At 37.6% G+C, this 11,714-nt stretch overlaps 1 protein-coding gene across 2 annotated transcripts in view; it reads right to left on the bottom strand.

Annotated features, from left to right (window-relative positions):
* Positions 1-1,115: 1,115 nt before the first annotated feature.
* LOC133651704 (AN1-type zinc finger protein 2B-like) overlaps positions 1,116-11,714 on the bottom strand; it is a 14,772-nt gene continuing 4,173 nt past the window's right edge. Inside the window, exons 4-10 of one of the 2 annotated variants that reach the window (XM_062049737.1) lie at positions 9,144-9,275; positions 6,179-6,330; positions 5,992-6,096; positions 3,661-3,739; positions 3,505-3,581; positions 2,500-2,584; positions 1,116-2,347 (exon numbers count right to left, since the gene is read on the bottom strand). In XM_062049737.1, the coding sequence (XP_061905721.1) occupies positions 2,309-2,347; positions 2,500-2,584; positions 3,505-3,581; positions 3,661-3,739; positions 5,992-6,096; positions 6,179-6,330; positions 9,144-9,275 (669 nt within the window). In that variant the 3' untranslated portion in view covers positions 1,116-2,308. Of the gene's footprint in view, positions 2,348-2,499; positions 2,585-3,504; positions 3,582-3,660; positions 3,740-5,991; positions 6,097-6,174; positions 6,331-9,143; positions 9,276-11,714 lie in introns of those variants that run through there. The other variant, XM_062049738.1, reaches the window with a different exon arrangement.

The raw sequence follows: 11,714 nt of genomic DNA, 5'->3' as shown, positions 1-11,714 counted from the left end.
GTGCTTCACTACCAACGCAACCTGGACCCACATGTCCGCCCGCCCTATGTCAAGTGCACTGAGAGGAGTTCATACGTCAGATCGTTCATCCTGCGGGAATCAAACATTTGCCGGGGCTCAATGAGCAGAAGAGACACGGGGAGTGCAGATGTTTGCTCTCAGTACTTAAGACTGATTTTAGTTTTTACATTTACAAAAGCCCAAAACCAGTGAAGTTGGCACGTTGTTTAATTTGTGAATAAAAAACAGAATACAATGATATATATATATATATTTGTGTGTGTATATATATATATATATATATATGTATATACACGTGTATATGTATATACACACGTGTATGTATATGCATACTGTATATACACTTATATGTATATACACGTATATACACTTATATACACGTGTATACGCTTATACACACGTGTATACGTGTATGTATATATACATATATATATATATATATATAGCCCTTTGAGACACTTGTGATTTAGGGCTATATAAATAAACATTGATTGATTGATATATGTATATATATATATATATATATATATATATATATATATATATATACACACACACAAGACAGCCATGACATTATGTTCTTTACGAGTGTGTAAACTTTTGACCACGACTGTATACAGTATATATACACCGTCTGGAATTGTATCGCGAATTATACCGTTGACCGTTACATCCCACGTCCATTAACAAGTAAAAGGCGGTCACAGAATTTTCTTGCCGTAGATGTTGGTCAATTTCTTAGGGCATGACGGCAAAGGGGAGGGTGGTTGTGGCTTTTAAAATTCAAGCCCTGGTTAAAACAGCTTCAGAAGCACAGCAAGTTCATTGCAGGAGATATGTATTTACTAATAAAAGCAAAATGCACTTGATAGCAAATAAGAGGCAGCTTCACTCAGCAAACACACACATACGTACTCTGAATTCAAGGCAATAAATAACAAATCAAATCCAGCACCCCCGCGACCCCGAACGGGACAAGCGGTAGAAAATGGATGGATGGATGATTAAATTGACAAGCTTGCAATTCTACAATACAGCCATCGAAGGACATTAAATCTCTTTATTAAATAGCGCAAACACAATCCAGTGAAAACATTTAAAAGCGCTGCCTTCACAGCTGTTCTAATGCTGCTCTGTGTGGGCGCTGACAGACGTCACTTCAGCAACAGGCACTGCCTTTTAAAGGCACATACATATGTCTTATGAAACATCTCAACTGCATATGCCAGACAACGGAATAATTACTTCCCCACATAATTAAATACTTTTATTAGAGTACTTCACTTTGCAATTACATTTTTTTGGGGGGTAAAATAACTATAATTACCGTATTTTTCGAACTATAAGTCGCAGTTTTTTTTCATAGTTTGGCCGGGGGTGCGACTTATACTCAGGAGCGACTTATGTGTGAAATTAACACATTAGCGTAAAATATCAAATAATATTTAGCTCATTCACGTAAGAGACTAGACGTATAAGATTTCATGGGATTTAGCGATTAGGAGTGACAGATTGTTTGGTAAACGTATAGCATGTTCTATATGTTATAGTTATTTGAATGACTCTTACCATAATATGTTACGTTAACATACCAGGCACGTTCTCAGTTGCTTATTTATGCCTCATATAACATACACTTATTCAGCCTGTTGTTCACTATTCTTTATTTATTTTAAATTGCCTTTCAAATGTCTATTCTTGGTGTTGGCTTTTATCAAATACATTTCCCCCAAAAATGCGACTTATGTTTTTTTCCTTCTTTATTATGCATTTTCGGCAAGTGCGACTTATACTCCGAAAAATACGGTAATCACTTTTTATAAGTAATTTTCCAAACATTGATTATATTATTAGTTTTGTGTTTTGCTATGGACTCTGTGTTCCTAATAATAGTTGAGGTCGAATGATGTAGGATTCACTGATGAACATGATTTATGGCATGGTATATACTGCCCTCTGCTGGACACATGTGGAATATCCATGACACTGCTAAGCACCATTTTGCAAAAAAAAAAAACAAGAGCAAATTAGAGTTGCAGGTTTGAAATAATTCATTCATTCTTCATAGGTGGCAATATTAGCATATAAAATATATACAGAGCAAATGATTGACAACCTGGGTGATGGTGTGCTTGGTTTGTAGTGTACAGAAGGCGACAAGTGAGCAGCTTTGTGATGGTTTCTTCTTTTTGTTTGGAAAAACAATCTCTGGATGTTGATAATCCCATTGGTGAGGTTTGCAGTGTAGCATTAGCACAGTTTGAAGTTAAAATCCAGCGGTCCAAGATTAAGAAAGGCTGCAGTTGGACTGTTTTGACTCTCTGCCCTGAAAAGAAAAGAAGTTTCAATTAGACGCCCAGCAAGTTCTTTTTCATTCACATGATGAAAAGTGCTATCATTTCATCTCTTGCAGCCAGAAAAGAAGATAAGGTGGCAGTGTACCTACATGCTAGCATGCTAAAGCATTCCGGGTGGTACCTGTTGTCTCTGCTGCTGGCGTCTGTATTCTTCTTCACTGGCGGCCAGGGCCTGAGCCAACGCCAGGTCCTCCTGCTCCTGCGGGCTGACACACAAACACACATTCTTCTTATGAACACATGTTCTAAATCAGGGGTCACCAACCTTTTTGAAACCAAGAGCTACTTCTTGGGTACTGGTTAATGCGAAGGGCTACCAGTTTGATACACACTTAAATAAATCGCCAGAAATAGCCAATTTGCTCAATTTACCTTTAACTCTATGTTATTATTAATAATTAATGATATTTATCTTTGTGGAAACACTGATCATCTTAATGATTTCTCACAATAAATATATATAGAAACAGATACATTTCAATATGCAACAATTTATTTTTATATTGTCTCTAAGTGCACATTTTTCAAATTGAACCAAATGATCACTTCTAAGACAGTCTTGTGAAATCACAATATCCCATTTTAACTAGCTAGCCAATAACATTTTTGAACAAATCATGAATGACTTTGCACCATGTTTGTACAAATAATAACTCATGTAAAATACAAAAGTCAACTCTCCAATTTTTAAATAAATCATGTCACACTTTGAACTGGACACCAAATCTGTTTCTTTGTCAGTTAGTGAAGACCAAGTCTTTAAAATATTTTCTTGGATTTTCAAATTCTATTTGAGTTTTGTCTCTCTTAGAATTAAAAATGTCGAGGAAAGCGAGACCAGCTTGCTAGTAAATAAATAAAATTTAAAAAATAGAGGCAGCTCACTGGTAAGTGCTGCTATTTGAGCTATTTTTAGAACAGGCCAGCGGGCTACTCATCTGGTCCTTACGGGCTACCTGGTGCCCGCGGGCACCGCGTTGGTGACCCCTGTTCTAAATGTCTTGAAATGAGGAGAGTAGCGTATCTGAGGTTGCCATCGCCTCATTTGGATGCCTGTTATGTTGAGATAGCACTAACACCAACAGACGAGGTTAGTTGTGTTTTAGCACCCCATTGATTTGCTGACCTGAGGGCTGGCGGAGTGTCTTGTCTGGACTCTGCCAGGGACATCTCTACAGCTCTTTGTAAGGCCTGCTCCTCCGTCTGACACACATAAAAAAAGAGAGTTGTTTGGGTGAGGATGAAACGGAAAGCTCCCGCTGTGCTTCGGATCATTGCGTACCATCCCCGCCTGAAACGAGGCCTGCGGCTGCGCCACGTTCTGCGCCGATACCGAAGTGGGGATGGCTCGGCTGGTGCTGCTGGAGGAACAGAAGGGAAGAGGTGGGTGCACAGTAAACAACCATAATGGCTCCCACTCGACATTATTGCAATTTTTTATATCATATAAAAGTAGGGGTGTAACGGTACGTGTATTTGCATCGAACCGTTTCGGTACGGGGGTTCCGGTTCGGTTTGGAGGTGTACCGAACGAGTTTCCACACGGACATTAAGTAGCGTAACGCACGTTGTGTAAACAATGCACACCGAGGCACAACACACGGCATGCTAGCAGCTAACGGGCTAGGATAGACTGACCATACGTCCTCTTTTCACCGGACATGTCCTCTTTTGCGGAGCTGTCAGGGCGGAGTTTCTTAAATGCCTCAAATGTCCGGCATTTTGAGTTAGGGTTGCGTGTATTTTCAATGTACGTTCAGGGTTAAGAAGGGGTTAAAAACAAAACAAATTGTGCATGCAGCAGCATTGGTGAGGGAGGGGCAGAGACAGAGAGAGTGAGAGAGAGAGAGTTATGATAAACGCGCATGCGTCGCCAGGCTCTGCTTTTTATCCATAGATTTATCAGATTTAATGTTTTATTATCTATAGCAGGGGTGTCAAAAGTGTGCCCCGGAGGCCATTGGGCTAATGTTTTAAAGGCCCACTGCACATTCTAAAAATACTATTAAAATAAACAAAAACATAAAAGTGAAATAAAAAAGCTTAAAGGTTAGATGTAATTTAGAAAAAGTTGCAATGTTGACTAATGAAACAAAGCTGTTTTTTTTGCTTTCAAACTGTCATTGCTCAAAACATAATATTGAATCAAAATCAATGTTATTATGAATTATTGACCTATCCAAGGTTCCCATTACTTCACATCAAATATTCCACTAAGAAAAATATTTTTGGTGGAAAATTTTGCAAATTTGGTAAATAAATAACCCTAACATGTATATTTTGTTGTTTTCTTACTGTACCAAAAGTGAACCGAACCGGGACCTCTAAACCGAAGTACGTACCGAGCCAAAATTTTTGTGTACCGTTACACCCCTATATAAAAGTGGCCTAAAAGTTGTTTGACAGAGCAATTAGGGTACAGTTTAAATCAGGGATGTCAAACTGTTTTTTTATTGAGGGCCACATGGCAGTTATGGCTACCATCAGAGGGCTGCATGTAACAGCAAATAATGTATGAATTTGACTCTGGATTTCATTATTAATTATATAAATTGTTTTAAGTAGACTGTCTATTTTACAGTAAAAACTTTACTGTAAATCTTTTACAACATTTTACAGTAAACGGAAAAAAAACAATACCACTGTTTTTTGGGAGGGTTTTTACGCGAAAAGCTGGCAGCTTAGTTGCCAGAATTTGTGTTAAATTGACATTTGTTTTTACAACATTATATTGTTAATGGAAAAACATTAGAAGTTATATTTTTTTTATTCTGGCAATTTAGCTGCCAGTTTAAAAAAAAAAGTACCGTATTTTTCGGAGTATGAGTCGCTCCGGAGTATAAGTCGCACCGGCCGAAAATGCATAATAAAGAAGGAAAAAAAAACATAAATCGCACTGGAGTATATGTCGCATTTTTTGGGAAAATGTATTTGATAAAACCCAACACCAATAATAGACATTTGAAAGGCAAATTAACATAAATAAAGAATAGTGAACAACAGGCTGAATAAGTGTACGTTATATGAGGCATAAATAACCAACTGAGAACATGCCTGGTATGTTGGCGTAACATATTATGGTAAGAGTCATTCAAATAACTATAACATATAGAACATGCTATACGTTTACCAAACAATCTGTCACTCCTAATCGCTAAATCCCATGAAATCTTATACGTCTAGTCTCTTACGTGAATGAGCTAAAAAATATTATTTGATATTTTACGGTAATGTGTTAATAATTTCACACATAAGTCGCTCCTGAGTATAAGTCGCACCCCCGGCAAAACTATGAATAAAACTGCGACTTATAGCCCAAAAAATACGTCAAGTATAAAAATGTTTAGCTTTTTAAAGAATAACATGCATGGACGTCAGTGCTAATTATGTAAATTAGACATTAGCATTAGTAATATTAGTTACTACCATTCTTCAAAATAAAAATACCAACCATACACTTTTCTGAGCAATTTTAACATCTCAAGTCCTGTTAAACACACATGTATGGTGGATTACTAATAACACTGTAAGTTGTTTTGTTAAACATAGCAATACAATATTACCTAAACATAAGTGTTTGTACATACTTTACTTTGTAATTAATGTTCCTTACTTGCTATTGTGGCCTCTGCTACTGGAACCGATTCCATTAGAAACTGATCTTGAAGCTCCCGAAGAGACAGAGGAAGAACACTGGGCCCTCATTAAAGCAGCGTGTCTATAACATCCAAACATATGCAATACAATTAGACAACATTATTGCTACTGTGGTGTAGCATTCTTACAGTCACTGCACTTACCCGGACTGGGACAGAGGTTTGCCACCAGTCTTACAATCATGGTCAAGAGGGTGTCTGTGCTTAAGACAGTAGTTTAAATGACATTGGCCACACGTGACTCTCATCATTTCCTTCTGCTTGCAGCCGCCTTTGGAACACCTGTTGGTGAATATCTGGTGGGAAGAAGTTTACTGTCATTATAGTAAACAAAGTGTTGACACGTTGGAACCTCAAATGTTCCATGACTACCTCAATTGTTCAGATATTTTAATTTTTTTTTTAAAGAAAATGACATATATAGAAACATGATGTTAAGGTCAAACTGTATTTACTGTGAAGGCCAAGTTAAAAAGAACGTAACAGTTCTTAAATAGAGATCAATTCATGTTTTTTTAGACTACTACGTCAAGGAACCGATATTCATTAGCATAGTATACGTGAGTAAACAGCTGGACAAGGCTTAAGTTATTTAAAAAAAACGTCGGACCATTAGTGACAATGTTTTATGCAGCGCTAATGTTGTGGTTAATTTAGCAGCAAATACACCAGGGGATTTCAAACACCTTTTTTTTACATGTGTCTAATCCTGCATTAACATTTGCATTTCAAAATATGGGAATTTTCTTTGGAAAAACTGGTAAAAATATGGCATTTTTTTCCTACATCACAATAAGTGAAGTGAAGTGAAGTGAATTACATTTATATAGCGCTTTTTCTCAAGTGACTCAAAGCGCTTTACATAGTGAAACCCAATATCTAAGTTACATTCAAACCAGTGTAGGTGGCACTGGGAGCAGGTGGGTAAAGTGTCTTGCCCAAGGACACAACGGCAGTGACTAGGATGGCGGAAGCGGGGATCGAACCTGCAACCCTCAAGTTGCTGGCACGGCCGCTCTACCAACCGAGCTATACCGCCCCAATAACTCTCCATTGACTCTATTTTATAGCAGTTTATGGATTTAACACATTATAAGGTTTCCTTGCGAAAAATCCTACAATACTGAAAACGTAAATAAAAACAACTCTTGGCTTCTTTTACATAGCTTATAGTTGAGACATTTTTCAAGCTGGCTGACACTTCTTCCTGGGTGTTACAGAAAGTATGAGAATGTGTAAGCTGCTGCCTGCTCTTCTTTACTTATATAACAAGTCTCCTATTTGTCAAGATATTTACACAAAGTTTAGATTTTTGGCAGATATATTTTTTTTCTGTTGTATTCATTTCCATCCATCTCTGTGGCGTTATTTGATTGAATCACGGAACATGCGCTTCTTTTAATGATTTTTTTCAAAGGAGGCTTGTCGAACGACTCCATGCTGTAGCAAACACAAAAAAAAAACCGGGCTGGGTAGATGCCAGGAAAGAAGGTCAAAAACGGGATATCTTGGCAAAAATGTAAAGTTTTGACCGGTAAGCAACTATAAGAGACCACCAGCACTGCAAGGAGCAAAATGTGGGCAGGGAACGCCACAGTAACAGCAGAGTGCAGAAATGATCATGAAAACTCCAATAAATTCCCTGTAAAATATGAAAACATATTTAGGGGGAATAATTGACAATTGGAGATTTATTTTATTTTTAAATGAATATAAATTAAAATAATTGGGCTCCAACAAAAAGGGAACTTTTCTCATGCAGGCAAAAGGGTTGGTACTTGAGAAGTGGTTATTATGATCAACTTCACTAATTATTTATATTTTTAATACTACTTACCGTATTTTCCGCACTATAAGGCGCACCTAAAAACCTCCAATTTTGTCAAAAGCTGACAGTGCGCCTTATAATCCGGTGCGCCTTATATATGGACCAATATTGAGCCTCCAACAGGTAAAAGTTTCAATCAATCAATCAATCGCAACTACGGTAAGCAGCCGCCGACTTAATTTTCCCCGTAAGCAGCCGCCCCCGTAGAAGTAGAAGAAGCGCGCGGTGCATGCTGGGATATGACTGCGCGAGGCGTGCCGTTTTGATTTCCATTTGTTTGTTTATGTAAAGACCCCAAAATGGCTCCTATTAAGAGACACGCTTACGACGCAGAGTTTAAAGTTAAGACGATCAGTCACGCAGTAGAACACGGGAATAGAGCAGCAGCGACACTGACTCCATTAATGACGACTTCGACGAGACGGAGGCGGGCATGTTGGATGCCGTATCCGCCCAACTGTTTAATTCGGACACTGAAGAAGAATAATTTGAGGGATTCGTGGATGAGGAATAACTTCATAAAGTGAGTTTTACATGTTTATTTTGTGTGTTGTGTTGTGCGACATTAACGTTTGAGCAACTTTGAGTTATTGATATATTGTTATTGCTCTGCACTGTTTCGAGTGTTACTATATTGTGATTGCACTAACGTTTGATTTACCGTAACAGTTTCACTGTTTTTTACCGGTTTATTGAATCAGGGAAAAGTTCCCTTCCACTATGTGATATAAATGCTGCACTACATGTTATACCTTGCTGTTGTTAAAAGATAAACAAAACACCACGTCACTGACTTTACCTCGGGGAAAATAATAAAACAGCTGTTTATTCATTTTGGGAGTGAACAGAGTTGTCAGAACGCTGGTTTGTAATCTATTAATAAAGTTTGACTGACCTATCTGACTGTTTTGTTGACATTCCCTTTAGCGCAGCTCCATCTAATGGATGCATAACGTAACCCCAACCTCTACTGTAACATCTATTCTATGCGCCTGATATTGCGGTGCGCCTTATATATGAACAAAGTTTTGAAATATGCCATTCATTGAAGGTGCGCCTTATAATCCGGTGCGCCTTATAGTGCGGAAAATACGGTACTGTTATATGTGTGTATATTGTATCTGCTGATCTAGTTCTGTTGGAGTTGTAAAAAAATAAAACAAAGATAATGTATGTTAAACGCCAATATTGGCGCAGATAATCGGTCGTATTAGGATGTAATAAATATATTTTTGTGACGAGGGACTTAAAAGGTTACAAGATATGAGATGAAATAAAAACCTTTCTTTTTCTTTGTGCAGGGTCCGATTTGCAATCCCGATCGATGTGTTCCCCGACTTTGATATCGGGCATCTCTCCTCTCTTGGTGGGAATCGGGGTGTTGCACAGAGGACATACTGGAACTTGTACATCCTTTGAAAACAAACGACAAAAGACTCAAACACAGCACGACAAACCGGAAGTAAAATAGGATAGGATACACTCTATTAATCCCGCAATGGGGAAATTAAGTGGTTGCAGCGCAGATACAAAAAGTCCAGAAAAAATAAGATAAATGTATCAGTGTTGGCGCTAGGAATTTTCAAAATGGGGTCCCAGAGACCACATCAAGTCATAAAAATGGGGTCCCACAGTAAATTTTTGGGATCCCACTTTTTTGTAAGCGTTTTCAAACAAATGATAAATGTATGCATTATCCTGTTATATCTCACATTCTATATTGTGTTTTGGAAAAAGGTTGTCATAAACGTTAATTAATTAAAAAAACAAACAAAAAAAAACACATTTCTATGCATATGTATTCAGTTATAAACATTCATTCACTTTCTTCTTTCCTTCATAGATCTAAACTTTACCGCTGCAGGTAGTTTTTTCTATATTTGTATTTAATAAGTTGTAGGTGTATTTATTTCAGTATAAAAGTGTTAAAAGTCGTTTGCTTGGGTCATGTAATGATGATAATGGTGTGCGAGGGCATACATACTGTATATTATTTATTTAATGCTTAAGTCTCTGGAGTCTACATCAACTTCACATCTATCCCTCAATTCTAAGTTTTTAGTTTTTTTAAATGTTTTTTGGTTTGTTTGTTTTCTGCCCTTTTTGTCAAAGAAAACTGTTTTTTTTTATGGCAAACACAAAATATGCAAAATCTTCCGCAGAAAATATTTTTCAAAGTGGAATATTTGATGTGAACTAACGAGAGCCTTGGCTAGATCAATAATTCATAAAAACATTGATTTTGATTCGATATGTTTTGAGCGATGACAGTTTTAAAGAAAAAAACCAGCTTGGTTTTATTAGTCAACATTGCGACTTTTTCTAAATTACATTTCACCTGTAAGCTTTTTTATTCCACTTTTGTTATGTTTTTGTTTATTTTAATAGTATTTTTAGAATGTGCCTTTAAAACATTAGCCACGGGCTGCAAATGGCCTCCGGGCCACACTTTTGACACTCCTACTATAGATAATAAAAAATTACATCTGATAAGTCTATGGATAAAAAGTAGAGCTTGGCGACGCATGCGTGTTTATCATAATGCACAGTCAGCATCTCTGCTTCAGTAAACAATGACGGTGATGATGTCACTTGCTAACTTGTCAGCCACTTCTCCAAGAGACTCCTTTTGAAAACTCCTCAAATCAAAATGTAAGAAATTGTACCGGAAAGTTCATTAATTTGATAATAACAAATAAAAACGCAATAAACGGGGACGGAAATTTGACCCGGTTATCTTCTCCAAGTCACGACACTGACATTGTCTTTGAGACAGCGCGCTTGCTCCCGCTGTCAGCGCGAAGGTGCGTCCTCGCTCTCCTGGCCAGAGAGTAGGGCTGGGCGATGTATCGAATATACTCGATATATCGCAGGTTTGTCTGTGCGATATAGAAAATGACTATAACGTGATATTCGTGTATACATTCTCACGCATTTGCTTTTAGCTGCGGGTATTACACTACAGGCTTTTCTCACTCTTTCTTGTCTCTCCTTCTCACAGAGACATAAAACAAGCGCACCTTCTTACATACGTCACATACTGTCGCGCGTGCAACGTCATACGCCCTCGCGGAGCAGAGAGTTAGCGGAATGGTAACGTTAGCTGTGGCAGGTGGTGCGAGTGGTAATACGAGAGAGAGAAGGTGCGAATCTGTTAACAAATGTAGGAAGAATAATGAATTCCAAGAAAAACAGCACAGAGTCCATGGTCTGGCGGTGGTTTGGCTTCAAGCGGGAAGATGTTGAACACACAACCGTAATATGTCAAGTATGCGGCAAAAGCATTGCTACAAATAGTAGCATTACTGCTAATTTGTAATTTCATTTGAAAAGTCACCCGCTAGAGAATGAGAAGTGCTTGAAACTCCACATGTCAACATCTCCAGCCGGTGCCACACCCACAAAATAGCCAATCAACCATTTCCACATCCACACCGTATGAAAAAAATAGTCAAAAACAGAAGGAGATAACGTCTGCAGGAACCTACCACATAACAAAGGACATACACTGTTTGATTTCCTATTATGCAGCTCTTTTTTTTTTGACAGTTATTGAAATATCTTGCGACATCATGCACAAAAGTGCACTTTGTTTTTAAGTATTGTAATGGCGTTCTGTACAAAAAGTGCACTTTAATTTAGTGTTGTTTTGATATGTCATCTTAGTGACATCATGCACAAAAGTGCAATAACAGCTTGTTTTAAAACATCTCTGACAATCTTCTGTTTTGAAAATGACTTGAATGTTTGTGCCACTGCTTAATAACTGTTTAATAAATACACTTTTGGTAAATTGACTTAGTTGTGATTTCCCTCTCTGCATGAAAGTTTAAAATGAGCATATCTTAATGC

This window comes from Entelurus aequoreus, linkage group LG06, assembly GCF_033978785.1.
Source record: "Entelurus aequoreus isolate RoL-2023_Sb linkage group LG06, RoL_Eaeq_v1.1, whole genome shotgun sequence".
Taxonomy (NCBI): domain Eukaryota; kingdom Metazoa; phylum Chordata; class Actinopteri; order Syngnathiformes; family Syngnathidae; genus Entelurus; species Entelurus aequoreus.
The sequence above is the reverse complement of the archived record's forward strand: the minus strand, read 5'-3'. Positions and strand labels throughout refer to the sequence as shown.